Source organism: Gymnodraco acuticeps, unplaced genomic scaffold (assembly GCF_902827175.1).
Source record: "Gymnodraco acuticeps unplaced genomic scaffold, fGymAcu1.1, whole genome shotgun sequence".
In the NCBI taxonomy this organism is placed as follows: domain Eukaryota; kingdom Metazoa; phylum Chordata; class Actinopteri; order Perciformes; family Bathydraconidae; genus Gymnodraco; species Gymnodraco acuticeps.
Genome location: NW_022992232.1, coordinates 367,000 through 387,119, shown reverse-complemented (window position 1 = coordinate 387,119; position 20,120 = coordinate 367,000). Strand labels below are relative to the sequence as shown.

Below are 20,120 nucleotides of genomic sequence, written 5' to 3'. Positions count from 1 at the left end.
AAAAAAAAAAAACGTCATCCCCGAAGTTCTCTTTAACAAAAGTGAAAAACCGAAAGAATGTGTAACAAAAATTCAACTTTGGCACCACATGGAGGTATTTTCAGAATAGGACAGAGAATCTGAAATGACTAGCCAGACACAAAAATAACTCTTTCAAGCTTTATATTTTCGTCTGGAAAAATCAACAATTGAATTCATTTTCCTTGCATGTCCAGCTAATGCAGATGAATTTGTGTGTGTTGCTCTATTTTACAGTGATGTTAAAGAGCAGTGATATCTCAGGGGAACACGTCAGTGGGCAGCTGGAAGTCTTTGAAGGTGTAGAAGGAGATGTCTCCGTAGTCTACCACAGCAAACACCACCGGGACGTCTCCACTCTGGAAGGCCAGCTGCTTGATGGCTCGCAGATCGGGCACAGGGCCGTCGAAGCTGAGACACAAAAATTAGAGACTCAAATGATTTTGTTAAAGACACAGGCCGACATACTATATCCAAATACAGCTTACACAGCTTTCTCTTATTCTCTGTTTCCATAAATGATGATTTAATTCAACTAGTTAAAGAAACCATCCTGTTACACAAGTCTGTAATTCCTCTTCTTCCTGCAGACGAACAGGAAAAACTAAATGTATGGTTTGCCAAGACACTGAAATACAATAATGGAATTATCGACGATGTCAGGCAATGGCTTTCTGAAACTGGGAGACAACCGAGCAGCACCATTGCACATGTTCCCTCAATTGAGATATCTGATGAACACCAGCAAAGTATGACTCATGTTTCAAAACACTCTGGGAAAAATGTTGAAACTTCTGAAGCACAAGATGAAATAAAACCAAGCGACAGTGTTTCAAACATAGGAAGCATTGGGTCTTGCAAGCGGAGCTCTGCTGGAACCAGGTCCAGTGTTTCAACTACATCATCATGCATCAAAGCTGAGGCTGACATGGCCGCTCTCATGGCCCGACAAATGTTATTCAAAGACAAGCATGCATTGGATGAACAAGAGGAAGAGATCAGGAAAAAGAAGGAAGAGCTCAGGAAAAAGAAGGAAGAGCTCAGGAAACAGAGGGAGCAACTGGAAATGGAAGTGGAAATAGCCGCATCAAGGGCTAAAATGAATGTGCTAAGACGCTCTGGAAGGTCTCGTGCTGCAAGTAACACATCTGTGAGTCCCAATGGCATGCATTCTTATTTGGAAAGGGGACGAAAGGAAGCCACACTCAGTGCTGGAGCAAAAACATTTGTGCCTGACACAAACAGGCCTACAGGTGGTCAGTCTGACGCACAGTTTTCGCACAGACAACATGAAGTAGAATATGGACATCTGCAACATCAAGCCACAAGAAGCTGAGAGGCCAATATACATCAAAGTTCAACACAATCACATCCACAGTTACAGCACCAAAGCAATCACCCAGCAGCACTGGCACCAAGCAGCGGTGCTCAGAATCCTTTAATTAATGTCTTAGAAAGACAAAATGAAATAACATCCATGTTGGTTCAGCAACAGTCTCTTTCTTTTCTGCCTAAAAGAGAAATTCAGATTTTTGATGGCTCTCCGTTTCAATATCAAGCATTCATAAGAGCTTTTGAGCACAGCATTGAGGAGAAGACTCACAACCCTAAAGACTGCCTGTATTTTCTCAAACAGTACACCAGGGGGCAGCCTTTGGAGCTTGTCAGAAGCTGTCAGCATATTAGGCCGCAAGGTGAACCTCGAAAAGTCCTTTAGAAAAGAAATCCCGCTCCACAGAAGTGGAACTACATAATCTTTAGTTCATAAAAAAGAACGAGTCATGCTTATCCACCAAAGAAAAGTTCGTCGCTAAAATTCCTGTCAATTCTTCTAGGCACGTAATTATTGGCTGAACTAGTCCCTTCAAAGCGTAATAATATCTTGGTCAAAAGTAGTGCCACGGTTCGTCACGTGATCGTGCTACACCAATTGGGTAGCTGCATATTGTCAACAGAAGTGAAAGATGGCCGCCTCCATGGTTACACTAAACCAGACCAAATGGATTCTAAACAGTGCTGTATGCTTGTTTTATGTCATGTTTTGTCATATGTCTTAATACATCACTAAGTCCGAGGTATTTGCGTTATATACGCGGTATTTGTGAGAGGTTTTACTCTCTGGGAACAGAGTTGACCATCGAATCAACATTGGCTAGCAGCGTTTATCAGCCAACTCTAGCTACAACAACATTCCTGGACTACCATGTTCGCATCGCTAGGTTCATTGGCTGAGCTCGTGGATTATTCCATTAGACTGAGGACTTTTTGTCTGTCTGTCTGTTGTTATTGTTACCCTGTACACGTTAAATGCACTCTTAAAATAAACATGACTTGATTTCATACATAGCTGCGTCCAAGAAGAAGGTTAACTTGTTACGTTAAGTAATTTAGATCAATAAAATGCAGTACTTATACCAATGACCATTGATTCATTTATTTACTCATTCATCATATAATAATTTGATGAATTACATTATTATTATAGATATATATAGATTATTATTATAGATATATATAATATATATATATATATATTATATTATTATAATTATTATTATTGTAATATGATAATATTGTATTTGTAACTTCAAAATCAATGCCACCGTTGTAAGCTTGTCCTGTACGTATTCCATCTTGTATTGGTAAAATAATCAACCTTTTCATGCTTCACAGACGTAATATGCATGTAACAATGTGTGTGTGTTGATCATTTTGACTTTTTGAGACTTTCTGGTGCGTTTTCCTCGTCCCCGCTACTCGATGAAACCATGGCGGTCGCCATTTTTTCCAAATCTGTTTGTTGATACCGGTATATGCAGCTACCCAATTGGTGTAGCACGATCACGTGACGGACCGTGGCACTACTTTTGACCAAGATATTATTACGCTTTGAAGGGACTAGTTCAGCCAATAATTACGTGCCTAGAAGAATTGACAGGAATTTTAGCGACAAACTTTTTTTTGGTGGATAAGCATGACTCGTTCTTTTTTATGAACTAACGATTGTGTAGTTCCACTTCTGTGGAGCGGGATGAAACGATAACAGGGTTCACCTTATGGCATATATGGCCCATGACAGAGGATATGCCAAAGCAAAGGCTTTGCTACAGGAGCATTTTGGTAATGCACAGAAAATTGTTTCAGCTTACATGGAAAAGGCTCTTTCATGGCAGCCAATAAGAGTAGAAGATGTGCGAGCTCTGCAAGCTTACGGTCTCTTTCTGAGAGGATGCTGCAACGTCATGGAAGAGTTTGAATACATGCGTGAGTTGAACATGCCTAGCAATATGCTAGCCATCATAAAAAAGTTGCCCTACAAATATAGGGACAAATGGAGAACTCTGGCCTATGACTTACAGAAAAGGCAGGGCCGGAGAGCTACATTCATGGATATTGTTAACTTCATTGAAAGACAGGTGGATATTGTGAGCGATCCACTGTTTGGAGATATACAGGATACTCCACCAGCCGCCAACAAAGATGTGAGGAAAGCTAAGTTTGAACCTCGTTCAAGGATGAGGGGAAGCAGCTTTGCTACTACTATTACGACAGCGGAAAATAAAGTGGAACCTGGAATAAGAATGAAGGAGAGAGGCTCACTAGACACAAGTGTTTGCCTGTTTTGTGGAGGTGGACATACACTGGATCTGTGTTTTCAACTGGAAAGAAAGGCTCATAGTGAGAAAATCGCTTTCTTAAGGGAATATGGTGTGTGTTTTGGATGCTTGTGTATTGGGCACATGAGTAAAGACTGCAGGAAACGCCTCTCGTGCAAAGTATGCAGTCTGAAGCACCCAAGCATACTTCATATCTATCAGAAAGAGAAAGAAACTGACACAATGCAAGCTAAAGGAAAAGCTATAAGCAGTGCTCTGATCTCCGTTCAGTCCAGTGGTCTTACAGGGGCCGGTGAGCCAGATTGTACTCTCTCCATAGTGCCTATTCAAGTAAAGTCTAAGAAGGGACATGAAACATTCATAACATATGCCTTCCTGGATCCTGGGAGCTCAGCATCATTCTGCACGGAGCGGCTGATGAACAAACTGAATCTCAGGGGAAGAAGAACAGACATTCTCCTTCGGACAATGGGTCAGGAGAAAATAGTTGGATGTCACATTGTTTCTGACCTGCATGTGGCTGGATTAGACAGCAGTCATTATTGTGAGCTGCCTAACACCTACACCCAGAAAACTATGCCAGTTCATCGAGGCAACATTCCTCGGCAGAAAGACCTTCAGAGATGGCCTCACCTGAAACATGTAATGATTACTGAGATTGATTCAGATGTGGACCTGTTGATTGGGACTAATGTTCCTGAGGCACTGGAGCCATGGGAAGTTATTCGGAGTGTAGACGGGGGCCCATATGCAGTCAAAACTATGCTGGGTTGGACTGTCAATGGACCTCTCAGAGGAGACAGGAGTAGTGAAATTACTTGTGGACAGCCAGATGTCACTGTCAATAGGATATCTGTTGCAAACCTTGAAGATCTGTGGAAGCAGCAGCTAAAGGCTGATTTCCCTGAATGCAGTCAGGATGAGCAGATGGGACCATCAAGAGAGGACTGTCACTTTATGGAGTACGTCACAAAGTCTGCTAAGTTGATGGATGGCCATTACTGTATTGGCTTACCTTTAAGGAAAAGGGATGTTAGTATGCCAAACAAACAAGGAGGACAAGGAGAGTAGCAGAACAACGTACACTGAGCCTCAAGAGAAGGTTTGATAAAGATGTTTCATTTCATGCTGATTACACCGCTTTCATGAATGGCATCCTTTCGAAGGGCTATGCAGAGAAAGTGCCAGTTGTGGATCTGGAACGCAGTGACGGCAGGGTATGGTATATACCACACCATGGTGTATACCACCCAAAGAAGAAAAAGATCAGGGTCGTATTTGACTGTGCAGCTACATTCCAGGGAACGTCGCTGAATATGCAGCTCCTACAGGGACCAGATCTTACCAGCACACTGGTTGGAGTCATGACAAGATTCAGAAAGGAACCTGTTGTACTCAAGGCAGACATTGAAGCCATGTTTCATCAGGTTCGAGTACCAGCTGAGGATTCGGATCTGTTGAGGTTTCTCTGGTGGCCAAATGGAGATCATCATCAGAACTTAGAAGAGCACAGAATGGTTGCACATCTGTTTGGAGCTACATCGTCACCAAGTTGTGCTAGTTTTGCCCTTAGAAAGTGTGCAGAGGACCATCGGGAGCAGTTCAGCCCCAAAGCAATCAACACTGTCCTGCACAATTTCTATGTTGATGATTGTCAAACATCTGTGGTCTCAGAGGAGGAGGCAGTGGCACTCTATCATGACCTTTGTGCACTTTGTGCTCAAGGGGGCTTTCATCTCACAAAGTGGATTAGCAACAGACGTACCGTGCTTGCTGCTATACCTTCGATGGAGAGAGCGAAAGAAGTTAAGGATCTGGACTTGGATAATGACACACTCCCTGTGGAAAGAGCATTGGGCGTACAGTGGTGTGTTGAGTCAGATGTCTTTAAGTTCAAGATCATGATCAAGGACAAAGCCATAACCAGAAGAGGGATCTTTTCCATGGTCAGCTCAATATTTGACCCATTAGGAATATTGGCACCTGTGGTCCTATCAGCCAAGATGATTCTTCAAGACTTGTGCAGAAGAGAACTTGGTTGGGATGATATTATACCAGCCTCAGCTGCACAAGAGTGGAAAAATTGGCTGAAGGAGCTCTGCAATCTCGAAGAGTTTAAAGTTGACAGATGCCTAAAACCGGTGGATTTTGGGGAAGTGACCTCTGCTCAGCTACACCACTTTGCAGATGCAAGCGAAGACGGCTATGGAACAGTGACTTACCTGTTATTACATAACATCAAAGGACAAGTGCACTGTGTCTTCATTATGGGAAAAGCTAGAGTGGCCCCATTGAAACCAATAACCATCCCTCGAATGGAATTGACGGCTGCCGTGGTTGCAAGTCGTATGGACAAGATGTGTAGGAAGGAGCTGCAAATGCAACTTAAAGACTCCATCTTTTGGACTGATAGTACTTCCGTACTGAAGTACATCAGTAATGAGACCTTAAGGTTTCGAACCTTCGTCGCAAACAGGGTTTCAAAAATACGCAGCGTATCAAATCCATCTCAGTGGAGATATGTTCCCACCGCAAGCAATCCTGCCGACTGGGCTTCCAGGGGAGTTAAAGTGGAAACGCTCCTGAAAGATGACACATGGGTGTCTGGACCTCAGTTTCTCACTGGACCTGAAGAACAGTGGCCTGGGAACCCTGATGGCTCTGAAATGGCACCAGAAGACCCTGAGGTCAAGATAAGTCTGAATGTGAATGCTGTGCAGGTTGAAAAAGAGATGGATGCTGTAACCCGATTGATCAATCACTTCTCTTATTGGATCCACCTGAAGAAGACAGTTGGTTGGATCCTTAGGTTGAAAAACCTGCTGCTGTGCCTTAGTCGGAAGAGGAAGCAATTGAGTCTGACTCTTGCTCAGTCTGGCTTGAATAAGGAACAACAAGACCTAGAGATGAAAAAGGAAATGCAGACTATCAAGGCTCAGGTGGTCTCTGGTTTTCTTTCTATTGAGGACCTCCAAAAAGCTGAGAAAGAAATGATCTGCTTTTGCCAAAGAAAAAGGTTTCCTGATTAAATCAAAGGCTTGCAAAAGGGAGAAGGTGTGAAAAGGACTAGTCACATCTACAAGCTCAACCCAGTACTTGAAGATGGTGTTCTGAGAGTGGGAGGACGTCTCAGTAGAGCAGCAATGCCTGAAGAATCTAAACATCCTGCTATATTGGCAAAAGATCTTCACATTTCTGACATCATTCTACGGCAAGTACACCAAGATGTGGAACACGGTGGTCGTAACCACATGCTATCTAGCCTGCGACAAAGATACTGGATTCCTGGTGCTAGTGTGGCTATAAGGAAAACCCTGTCAAAATGTGTTGTTTGTCGGCGACTAAATGGAGCTCCAGGAATGCAGCAGATGGCAGATTTACCTCGAGACAGAGTTTCTCCAGATGAACCTCCATTCACTCGTGTTGGAGTTGACTATTTTGGACCTTTTGAGGTCAAGCGAGGAAGGAGTACAGTTAACAAATATGGTGTTCTCTTCACATGCTTAACAGTAAGAGCCATCCACATTGAAGTAGCTTCATCCTTGGATACCGATTCCTTTGTTAATGCTCTTCGACACTTCATCGCAAGACGTGGACAAGTATTGGAATTACGCTCAGATAATGGAACCAACTTCGTCGGAGCTGAGCGTGAATTGAGAGAGGCAATAGAAAGGTTGAATATTGCTAAAATCAACAACACCCTCCTTCAGAAAGGAATAAAGTGGACTTTCAATCCCCCTACTGGATCCCATCATGGAGGAGTATGGGAAAGGTTGATCAGATCTGTGAGGAAGGTTCTGAATTCCAGCCTGAAGGCACAGAAGCTTGATGAAGAGTGTCTTCACACGGTTCTTTGTGAAGCCGAATCCATCATCAACAGCCGTCCCATAACGAGAGCATCCACAGATCCCAATGACTTGGAAGCACTAACCCCTAACCATCTTTTGCTGCTAAAAACCAAGCCACCTTGACTGTTTCATAAAGAGGACATATATGCTCGTCGAAGATGGAAATAAGTTCAGTACATCTCAGACTTGTTTTGGAAACGATGGATTAAGGAGTACTTGCCTCTACTCCAGGAACAACAGAAGTGGTCAAATATCAAGCGCAACTTCATACCAGGAGATATTGTGCTCATAGTCGATGACTCAGCACCTCGCAATTCATGGCTTACAGGAAGGATTGTACAAACCATTCCAGACAGAAGAGGACTGTGCGAGTGAAGACAAAAACTAGCTATCTGGACAGGCCTATCACAAAGATTTGCCTTCTCCAGGAAGCAGAAGAGCCGTGAGGAAATTAGTGAACTTCATAGACCTTGACATTGATGTTTTTTCCGACTTTTTTCTAAGTGATAGTAAAGATCACTTCATAGGCTAACAAACTATATATTTTTTATTTTCTATTTTTTGCCTAAAGAAGAAAAGGACACTTTAACAAAGGACGTTTTTATCCTTAAAAGTTTTTTCCTTGATTGTCTCCTACATCATTTTTCAGTTGTGTAATTATTATCTTGATATAATTAGGGGCCGGAATGTAGGAGCCACATATGAAGCCATTTCTGTGTTTGTTACGATACATGTTTTTCTATGGTGGGCGTGTCATTGGATTTGTGTGGTGACGTTTGTGCTTATATCCGGTTGCTTTTACCTGCGCACTTTGTAATAGATGGGGGAGTGAGCTAGAGAAGGACAATTTTTGTTGACCACACGCATGCACGCATACAAGGATATACGTATATGGATATAGAATATTGCATTTTTGCTTTGGAAATAAAAAGGTCAAACGCATACAGTGTTGGAAAGACTGAGTTTTTGCGCATCCACAGTGTTTTTTCTCTTGTTTAGTCCCTCGCGGCACTTTGTTTAAAGGTCACATGTCATGGCCATTTCCACTGATCAAAATTCCATTGTTGAGGTCTACTAGAATAGATTTATACCGTGCAATTTTCCAAACTCACATTGGTTTCGCATACAGCATCTCTGTAAACTACGTGTATTCACTCTCTCCACTAAACGGCTTGTTGCAGCTCTTGCCCCCCCCTCCCTGTGAGCCCAGTGTGCTCCGATTGGTCGGGACCAGTCGGGACGTTGTGAATCGCGCTGAGCTCCGTGGAGGTGTGATTTCCTTGTTTAGCGATACACAGCCAAACACAGCCAAACTCATCCTGAGCACACATAAAGTCACAGCCGAAGTAAAAACAATAAGTGTGGCTTGATATTGAGTAAGAAAAGGGTTGATAAACGCTGTGAGAATGGGTCTGCAGAGAGAATTTCGCCGCGATCCCAACTGTCTGTTATCAGCCTGCAGCCAGGGAGGAGAGATCAGCAGAGCTGCATGCACTGAGTGTGTGAGGAAGTCCGTGGATTGGTCAATTTGGACCAATCAGCGGGGGCTTAACGTAACGGCTCCGCGGACGTAACGTAACGGCTCCACGGATTGGTCAATTTCGTTCCGGGACGACATGACATCATGATGTACCCGGAAGAATCAAATGGACAGTGACGTATCTCTAACGAGGCGTTTTGGGGAGGTATTTTCTGTGTTAGAGTTGTACTCCCTACATGGTGTACTTTGAGGGTTTTGACTCTGCACACCGTTTACATGCATAAAAACCTTCATAACACACAAGGGGACAGGTACTAACCGGAAAAGCATGACATGTCACCTTTAAGATTACTGCCGCAATAATGTGTTCATATTCATTAAGGAAACATTTGTATTAAAAAATTAAAAAAGATAAATTGAAAAATCATGATGTGTTCAATTGTAGCCTTGTAAAAGTTTGTTTTTAGAGAGAAACTTGAAAAAAATTCACTTTTTCAAAGGAAATGTTTTGTAATGTTCTATTTCACACAGGCTCCACCCTCTACTGGACTCTATGGGTACTACTCTCATCAATGATACGCAAGCGTTCACACACTGAAGTTGTATAAACGTAGCCGGCCAATCGGGGCGAGCCTACCTGAATGCGCACGCAGGCCCACAGTATATAAGGCGCCTCCTGACTGTCATCCTTTTCTCTTCAGCGAGCAGGACAACACCTGACAGAGAAAAGTAAAACTTTGAAAGAAGAAGAAAGAAGTTATCATACCTTCAGGGAGTCGCCACTTCTAGGGACCCGGGCCTGTCCTTCGTGCTCTGGCTTAATAGCGGGCGCCGATCCCCACCACCTCTGCTTCGAGTGTTTGGGGGACCAGGATATGGCCGCAAGGTGCCATTTGTTAGGGAATAATTTGCTTAGGTATTCAACCTTCGACCCAGTTCATCGTTTTCTCTTTTTACTGTCTCTTTTCCCATGGCATAGTTCTACGGCCTTGGGTATTGCTGCTATCTCTCTTTAGGAGGGGCAGCTTGGGCGCATTGTTGTTGCCAGCTTATGACCGAGCACAAGCTGACATGAGATAGTTTATTGTTCAGGGACATCTAGAAGCCCTTCTTTTTAGGAACGTAGGTTCCCTGGCACACATTCTTTTCTATGGACGACAGCTCTAGTTGGATTCAGGGTCCATATTTGTTTAGTCTCGCTGATAAAGAATGTTGATTATTACACTCCGAACTAGTTAAAACCTGGAACTACAGAAGAGTTCTTCAGAATTGATTGTGGCATCTCTACCGTGTGGTCAACTCGTGGGATGATAGATTTGTTGGGGAAACTTCTGAAGCAATTGGAGTCGGGACTCAAGAGAGACACGAGGAGAGCTGGAGCTTTGATGGCAAACACTGATGGTTTATTTGGAGCTTCGGCCGGAGAATTCACAAGACATGTCATGTGAATTCACAAGACATGTCTTGTGAATTCATGTCTTGTGAATTCTCCGGCCGAAGCTCCAAATAAACCATCAGTGTTTGCCATCAAAGCTCCAGCTCTCCTCGTGTCTCTCTTGAGTCCCGACTCCAATTACTTCAGAAGTTTCCCCAACAAATCTATCATCCCAGGAGGAGATAGGTTTCCTTTCAACAGAGAATCAGGCCCTGTTGCAAAAACAGGCTGTGTCTGTTGTGCACTCTCAGGACAGAGAAGAGAGGCTTTACTCCATGTACTTCCTGGTTCCCAAGAAGACAGGAGAATTCAGACCCATTCTGGATCTTCGCAGCCTGAATCAACACATTGCCTGCAAAAAGTTCCATATGTTAACCATAAAACAATTACTGGAACTAGTGCAGCCGAGCAATTGGTTCACAACCATCGACCTGAAGGACGCTTACTTTCATGTCGAAATTGCTCCAAAGCACAGAAAGTATTTGCGTTTTGCCTTCCAGGGGATAGCCTACGAGTACAACAGACTACCGTTCGGCTACTCCCTATCCCCACGCACGTTCAGCAAATGTGTGACCACAGCGTTTCAGCCGCTTCGCGACCATGGCATGAGGGTTTTCTTTTATCTGGACGACCTCATAGTCATGGCCAGGTCCAGGGAATGGGCATTGTTTCACACAGCCCAATTGATCCTACACCTAACCAAGTTGGGTTTTGCGGACAATTGGAAGAAGAGCAGTCCCATACCTCACCAGCAGGTGGAGTTCTCTACTAGACTATCAGGCACCATGCAGGTGGAGAATCTGGGGATTTTGTTCGATGCAGGCAGACTACGTGCCACCCTGTCAGAGGGCAGACAGGCATCCCTGCTTCGGGCAGTTTGCAGACTGCGACAGGGGGCAACGGTGACGGCTTTGACAATCATGCAGACTCTGGGTCTCATGGCGGCTGCTCACCTCGTGGTACCGCTGGGGTTACTGCATATGCGTCGCCTGCAGAGGTGGTTTGCCAGCCTTCTTTTAGATCCCAAGAGGCACAAACGACGTCTGGTAACCATCCCCCTTTCAGTGGAGGGCAACCTCCGATACTGGGGGTCCCCAAAGCATCTGCGGAGGGGAACAGGCTGAGACGGGGTGGACTGTCTGACAAGGTTATAAACAGGCAGCAAGAGCAGGATCCACCACAGCCTGTTACAGGACGAAGTGGTTGGGATTCCAGCGGTGGTGTGAAGAAAGGAGTCTAGAGCCTCTATCCTGTACGTTGGGCTCTATTCTGTCCTATTTACAGATACTGGTGGACTGGGGGCTTACTCATTCCACAGTTAAAGTGTATGATGCAGCCATCTCGTCCTGCCATGAGGGATTTGGCAGCAGGTCAGCCTTTAGTCAAACGCTAATGGCGCGTTTTTTGCAGGGGTCAGGAGACAGCGCCCAGTAGACAGCGCCCAGTGGTGCATGTCTCCACCCAGCAAGGGGATCTGCCGTTGGTGCTCGAGGCTTTGGTCACAGAACCATTTGAGCCTCTGGAGCTCTCCTCCCTGAAGGTGCCATCATTGAAAACAGCTTTGCTGCTTGCCTTGACTTTTCAGTGAGCTAAAGGACTCTCTCAGTGTTTAGATAGTTAACTTTAGTCTAAGTTATCTCAGTGGGTCTCAAATGTTTTGGTCACCATTAATGTAAACAATTATTTCCGAGGCACACGTTTATATGATCATTATAGTTATACAAAATAAGAGAATAAATGAAAAACAGGTATGAAATACTATATGACAGTAAAAAAACGTTTAAAAGGGTGATTTGTAAAATATACATAAAGAAAAAGTAAATCTGTTAACAGTTCTGTTTAATATGGGTGTTGAGAGAGGTATCCATAGTTCTCTTCATTTTTCTCTCAAAGTGCACCAGATTGATTAACTTCAATATTTAAAAATAAATCTTCCCGGGGGAGCTTGCCCCCGGACCCCCCTAGAGGAGGTGAGGACCCCCCTATGTGAGGTCCACACACCACCTGTAAAAATATCACTTTACCCCTGCTTACACCTATATGCCGTGAGCTGATTATCGAGCCTTCATTGTAACTGTCACACTGTGTATATGCGTGGGGATTGTTGCAGTAGAACATTGCACTGTAGCGCCCGGTACATTAATGGGAAACCGTACATGTTTGAGCACCCTTTATGAAACGTCAAGCTACCCACAGCACCCCAAAAGAAATCTCTGGCACTGCCACTGAGCTTGACTATTTGTGTTGGGGAGGCCCGACTTTTTTTTTTCTCCAAAGGGGGGGCCTGCCAGAAAAAGTTTGAGAACCACTGCATTAGGCGCACTGAACAGCTGTTTGTGGGCTTTGGGGATGGTGTGGCCGGTAAAGCTCTGTCCAAGAAACGCCTGACAGGATGGCTCTGCGAGTGCATTTCACATGCCTATGGACAGGCGGGGAGAGCGTTCCCCACTGGGGTCCGTGTACAGAGTGTACATGGACCCCAGTAGGGAACGCTCTCCCTGCTCTCCCACGCTCTCCCCGCCTGTTACACGTGGTACGGCTGTATCAACAGCCTTGTTCAACGGCGTGAGTGTGGAGGACATATGCACGGCGGCGGTTTGGTCTTCACCAGGCCCCTTCATAAGGTTTTATCTCTTGGACATGTCTGGCTCCTTTTCATCGTCTGTGCTTGCTGGGGCAACACAGGACTGGTGAAGGGGGGAGGGGGCTCTGGGTCAGTAGGCTGTATCTGACCCCCCCTGGACATAATGCACTTATGTTTTCCCATGCTCCTTAGGGACCCGGAAACATGGTGCGCGGTAAGCCCCATACAGGGCTGGAGGGGCTCTCATACAGGGCTGAAAGGCGGGGAGAGCCTTCCCCACTACAGTCCAAGCACACTCTACACGAGGTAAGCGTGTGTGAGTGTGGGGGACATGGTGCACTTACGTTCTCCCCATGCTCCTTATGGACCCGGGAAACATGGTGCGCAGTATTAGTCACTTGCGCTGGCACCTGCAGGGTGGAGCTATGGGCTTATTCAGACCAATTAGGCTCTACCCAGCCAAGTAAGCTGCGGCACCGACTTCTCCATGGTCGCAACCGGATGATGGGAAGTTGGGGTGCGGTGGCTGTTAACCAAAGGCCGGTCAGAGGCAGTGTGGCGGATCGATGTTGTAGGACGACAGGACGTTTATCCATCAGGGCTCCACCCACTGTACCCATAGAGTCCAGTAGAGGGCGGAGCCTGTGTGAAATAGAATGATAGGTTACGTATTGTAACCCTAGTTCTATAAGCACAGGCGGAGCCCTCTACCTAGGGGCCCTGTCTTTCCTATGCCGCTCGCTGAAGAGGGTGTAGGACAGGGGTCGGCAACAGGCAAACCGCGGTCTGGATCCGGACCCAGACGCCGACCTATACGGACCAGGAGCTATAATCAATATATTAATAGGGGATTTTTCGGCGCCTCCCGCTTTTTTAACGCTGATTTGGGTGACTTGTGTAATTCGTGGAGAACCGAAGAGTTTTCGTTTTGGGGGTGGGGGGGGGGAGTTCGTCCGTCAGTCCGACTGACGGACAACTTCTCACTTCAAAAAGGAAAAAGAAATCTAGACCGCAAAAATAATTAAACAAGCGAGTACTTGTTTTTCCTGGCCAAGGACAGGTTCCTTGAACACAACACGAGCGTAACGTGTCTTCACGTGGTATAGTCTCGTCTGAAAGGAGTGCTGACGGAGAGCACCAGAACGCCGCTCCAGCCCTTCAAATATTGCAGTACCCATAAGGAGCCGTACACATGCCGCAGTGTCTTTAGTTCTAAGCACAGTGGCGATCTGTTCTTAATAGCATCTGGTTAGCTAGCTATGCTAACGAATTTAAAGAGTTTTTCTCCAACCAGGTGGAAGAGAGCTCTCTCCTGAGAGGCTCAAATAACCTCAGCTCAGTGAGGTTAAGGCACACCTTGATATGATCATTATAGTTATTAATGAGATTAAATGAAAAACAGGTATAAAATACTATATGACAGTAACAAAAAAGTTGTTAAAAATAACAAGAATAGAGTTTAAAAGGGGAGTGATTTGTAAAATATACATATGAAACAGTTCTGTTTCATATGGGTGTTGAAAGATGTATCCATAGATCTCTTAATGTTGCTCTCAAAGTGCACCAGATTGATGCTTTTAACTTCAATATTTAAAATATATATCTTTCCGGGGGGCACGCCCCCGGACCCCCCTAGAGGAGGTTAGGTCCCCCCCCACTTAAATCATGTTCACATGGATAGGATACTAAATACATTTGCACACATCTTGTGTCCATATCTTTCTGTGTTGGTGGTCATGCCACACCGTGCACATGCATGCATGCGTGAGTCATGGTACGATATCTGGATTAAGAGGTTGCTTCTTTTTTTTTAAGCAGAGGTTGAGTTCAATAATTTGTACGACCCTCGGAGGATTTTGTAAAAATTGAAAGGAAAAAGGTTCCCCACCCCTGCTGTAAATAATAATACAAACCCTTGATTTTTAACTTAACATCTTTGTCTCCTATTGATCTGAGTATATTATAAAGAATAGCCAGTTAATTGAAGCACTATAGCACAGGCCTTTGTCAGATGGTATATTACGCTGTTTTTTTTCTGCTTCGAATAGTTCTCTCTTTTTTCACCTACCTGTGTTTGCATCACTGTAACCAATGAGCACCTGCATGTGTATGAGAATGGCCCTGACACCATTTCAGCCCAGATTTACAAACTCCTGGCAGGACAAGCTCCAGCTCAATTCTCGCACTGAATAAAACAAAGTGAGTGATGGACTGCAATATAAGAGGGAAAGAAAGAGAAACTTTAAAACTGAATTGTTATGATGTGTAAAGACTGATATTGTTCTATAATCGTCTTAAACTGTTAAGTCATGATGTGAAACGGTTAACAAAGAAAAAGGGAAACTCAAGCTGCTGCTACACTTTATTTTATTTATCTAAAATTAAGCACTTTTCAGATGCACACATTTTCAAAAGTGATTTTATTTATTTTCTCTATTTTATTTTTAAATGCAGGCCGAGAGGAACATTACACATAGCCACAGTATTTACTGTATATCTGTATAGTTCAATGTTAATAGACAATAAATATTGTTGTTTTTGAATTGTACTTTCTTTATTTGATTGGCAGTCAGTTGTTGATTACATGCAGACGTTGATAAAGCTACAGGCTACTTCAATATATATCACACTAATTCATGAAGCAAGTTATACATTTTGATGTTCCGGACCTTTGCATGGGGAGATTTTCTCTAACTGGACCTCGTTGAATTTTAGTTGAATACCCCTGCTGTAGGATGACAGTCAGGAGGCGTATTTACTGCGGGCCTGCGCACGCATTTAGGTAGGCTCGCCCCGATTGGCCGGCTACGTTTATACAACTTCAGTGTGTGAACGCTCGCGTGTCATTGATGAGAGTAGTACCCATAGAGTCCAGTAGAGGGCTCCGCCTCAGCTTATAGAACTAGGGTTACATACGTAACCTATTGTTTTGTAAAATAGATATCAGAAAGGTAATACGACCTGCTACACTTCCTAACAAAAAACAACATGCAATTGAAATAAAGTATGTTTATTGGACTTTTTTTTCTAACCGTGGTATTGAACATGGAGAATGATAGGAGGAGGTAGGAGGTTGAAATCACTGTTATTGGTGTCGATGTCAGATATTGTGACTGAGCTTTAGGACACAAAAGGGCCTATATCTTCAGCCCTATACAACTTATTTAATTTGAGTCACAGGTCTGTTGTTTCCTATCAGCCCATCTTGTGTAAACACGAGCAGTTGTTGTGATTGCTTACCTGCACACACACATCCGTGTGTAAGGTTTCCCCGGGTTGCTCTTCTTGAAGTCAGCCACCGTGTCAGGCTGATAAACATTGAAACTAATCCTCCACTCGTCTGATGCTTGTAACCTGAGCGGACAAACACAAAGTCAGCGCCTGAATGATGCCCTCTTCATCACAGAACAATACACAAACATCATATTTCAAGAGCACTACAAGGCCGGTGACAAACGCAGGAGCCGCAGCGTCTCGCTCCTTTGTCTCTCTGTCTTTATGTGTTTGTAAACCATTATTTGTGATAGCATAGAGAGGAGTTGAAGGTACATCAAGTCCAATCTCTTTATCTTTCTCAGGTGAATGTTTTCTGACCCCAATGAACAATAAAGTCACTAATTGAATACCAATCTGCACTAAATGTTTGCTCCATGTGTACACACAGCAGGTAGGTCATTAGGGTTTACTTACTAAGGGTTTCTGCATTTTAAATACCACATAGAACAGAACTCAACATCTTTTTTTACTGTCATGAAAAATGATTGAAAACCAATAGGGACAATTAGGCCTACAATCATATTTTTTTTAAATATATGAAATAATAAGTGTTAATTATTACATGGAAACAGGGGTTTGGTTTTGGTTTGTGTAGCACTTTTGTGACAAAAAAGTGTTATAGGGTTATCGATATCGACCGATACTCACTCTCTGCCGATCGATCGGTGCTCTCTAAAAATGCCGATCGCAAGAGCCGATCGTATGACGTAAAATGATGTGGTAAAATACATGACACTTTTCTCTGTGCGCGGCAAAACAAGCTCGCAAAATGGCTTCACCGGTCTGGCAGTATTTTAAGGTGTCCAAAAATGACAATAAAATAGCGGTATGCAACGTGTGTGAAGCAGAAATCCTGCAGCTCCACCCGCTGTGACGGACCGGTGAGCGGAGGTAGACCTAACACACTTAGCTATTTTATCTACCTCTGGAACAAGCTAAACTAGTTATAAATATATGTATTCTTCACGGTCGGTTCAGTCGTTACCAGAGGTGGGACCAAGTCATTGTTTTGCAAGTCCGAGTCAAGTCTCAAGTCTTTGCGCTCAAGTCCGAGTCAAGTCTCAAGTCATTGTTTTGCAAGTCCAAGTCAAGTCTCAAGTCAGGATGGTCAAGTTCAAGTCAAGTCCAAGTCCTAAACTTTGACAAAACGAGTCATAAACAAGTCATTATGTGTTTTTCACCAAATGTAATGACATCGATCAACAGAATAATACTTAATAATCAAATTGCTCTTTATTAGTCACATTAATAATTTAATAATCCATTTTCTCTCTGCTGGTAAAGTAACGTGTGTTTTTCTAATTTAAGAGGGATCAGTAAGGTAAGGCTACCGTGACGGTTTGATTCAGAAGGAGTTTAATGAATAAGATCCCTGATGTTGAGGTAACCAGAATGTTTATTTCCACTGTGTACAACATGTTATAAGGGACCCACGATCTATCTTTATGCAAGGGATAATGTGCAGCGAGGCGGGGAAAAGAACAGCTGAATCTAGATCCCTCTGCAGGTGGTACTTTAAGTATATTTTGATGCTAATACTTTTGTACTTTTACTTGTAACATTTTGAATGCAGGACTTTTTATTGTACAGGGTTCCTGCAGGTTTCGCCAACTCAAATTTAAAACTTTTTAACACCTTTTTAAGACCACTTTGAATAGAATTTAAGACCTATTTCACGGCAATAAAGTATGAAGGAAAATGTATATAAAGAAGAAATACGTCCCATAATCACTTACAAAGTAAATGTATTCATGTTCAACATAAGAACAATGACTGAACACAACAGCGTAACAGTACAGAACTGTGTTAGCGTGTTAGACAAAAAGTGTGTGTATGTGTGTGTGTGTGTGTTAGGGCTGTGCAATTAATCATATTTTAATCGCAATTACGATTTTGGCCTGCCACAATTACGAAAACAACATAATCGGAAAAAACGATTATTTTGCTTTGCTAGGTTGTGACGGTGCACCACAACATATTTGATCTAATGAATTTTTTAGTAATGTATCATTTATTTAATTAATGTTTGTATTGGTTTTTCAGTTGAATTATACGTTCAGGGTAATCAACAGTTAAAAAGATACTGTTCAAATTATTATCTGTTTTAAAGTTCAATAAATGGATGTTTTCAAAGTCAATGAATAATCATATTTAATAATCGTGATATTAATTTTTGACCAACATAATCTTGATTATTGCCATAATCGAGCAGCCCTAGTGTGTGTGTGTGTGTGTGTGTGTGTGTGTGTGTGTGTGTGTGTGTGTGTGTGTGTGTGTGTGTGTGTGTGTGTGTGTGTGTGTGTGTGTGTGTGTGTGTGTGTGTGTGTGTGTGTGTGTGTGTGTGTGTGTGTGTGTGTGTGTGTGTGTGTGTGTGTGTGTGTGTGTGTGTGTGTGTGTGTGTGTGTGAGAGAGAGTGACAAGAGCTATATTCAGAGCTCTGCTGCCTTGGCTACAATCTTTCATCGTTGCTGTTGTATGATTGGTGTTTAGCTACGGTATTTAGCGTCTACAGCACCTCCGCTTTTAGGGTTGACGTAGACCCAAACTTCGCCCGGAGGTCCCCCGGTGTTGTTGCGGGAGCTGCTGCTGCACTAGCTAACGCTACATTAGCTAACCCTGCACTAGCTAACGCTACATTAGCTGCTGCTGCACTAGCTAACGCTACATTAGCAAAACAAACACTAATTTATTTTGCAAAAGGTGCAGCGGGCTTCAAACACGTTCCCTCCACTGGTTTCAACCAAGCACTAAATTAGATGTTTTCCAACCAAATACGGTTGAACTTACACTTCCCCATATTTATTTGTAAGTAGATTCGAAGATAGGCTACATGAGCTGAAGCTTGGTTGATAGGTTACTAGCTGGGTGTTCTCCAATAAGGGGCCGGGGGAAACAAAGTTAGTTATTACTGGTTCCATGTTGATTTAATTCAATACAAATTGTTGGGGGGAACTGAAAGGCTATTACCCTACTGGTTACTTTGCAGCCCGGACATTTCCCCCAAAACACATTTAGACGCTATCGCAACACAGAAGTACCTTTCAAATCCGATAATTTTTAAGACCTTCTGAATCATATTTAAGACCTTTTTAAGGCCTTAAATTCTGATTATCAAATTTAAGACCTTTTAAGACTTGTTAAGCCCCCGCGGGAACCCTGATTGTAACTTTTTTTAAATTGTCTGAACTTCTCCCACCTCTGACAATAAATCCTGAGTGGTTACCAAAACAAAACCCTGCTCTGAAGGTTATTTTCATTTTACAAATCCTGCACTCAGCTTTGCTTTCTCCAATATCATTGACAAGCAGCCAGATGCTGCTTCTTTTTTCGGTTTTCACTCATTTCTTGACTTTTTCCGACGCGCTTGCATTTAAATCCGGCTCCCCGTCTCCCCGTCGCTCTGTGCAGCTGGCCTGTACCACTACACATGCTGTGCCCCCCACCCTTCTTTCACATAATGGTATGACCTAGTGTGTCCTTGCATATGATTGGCCGCATGGTGGCCCAGCTAAATAAAGACCCGCCCCTGCCTGCAAGGATTCTCAGCAAGAGTAGGAGCGGCTGAAGATTCTGCTTTCCCCGACGGGAGTCTTCTCTTCTAGCGGCAGCTCGCGATCGGCGTGTTGGAGACCTCTGAATTAAAGTATCAAGTCACCTCAAGTCAGAAGGCTCAAGTCCAAGTCAAGTCCCGAGTCATTGGTGTTCAAGTCCAAGTCGAGTCGCAAGTCTTTTGTGATGTTGTCAAGTCGAGTCTCAAGTCATAAAATGTGTGACTCGAGTCTGACTCGAGTCCAAGTCATGTGACTCGAGTCCACACCTCTGGTCGTTACTGGATCAGTGAGCTGCATGAGATACTGACAGG

The 20,120-nt window shown here is 43.6% G+C and overlaps 1 protein-coding gene across 2 annotated transcripts in view; it reads right to left on the bottom strand.

The window, feature by feature from the left end:
* Positions 1–145: 145 nt before the first annotated feature.
* tsen54 (TSEN54 tRNA splicing endonuclease subunit) overlaps positions 146–20,120 on the bottom strand; it is a 28,282-nt gene continuing 8,307 nt past the window's right edge. The window contains exons 11-13 of one of the 2 annotated variants that reach the window (XM_034206210.1): positions 16,223–16,336; positions 11,352–11,501; positions 146–429 (exon numbers count right to left, since the gene is read on the bottom strand). In XM_034206210.1, coding sequence (XP_034062101.1) covers positions 279–429; positions 11,352–11,501; positions 16,223–16,336 — 415 coding nt within the window. In that variant the 3' untranslated portion in view covers positions 146–278. The remainder of the gene's footprint in view (positions 430–11,351; positions 11,502–16,222; positions 16,337–20,120) is intronic. The other variant, XM_034206211.1, reaches the window with a different exon arrangement.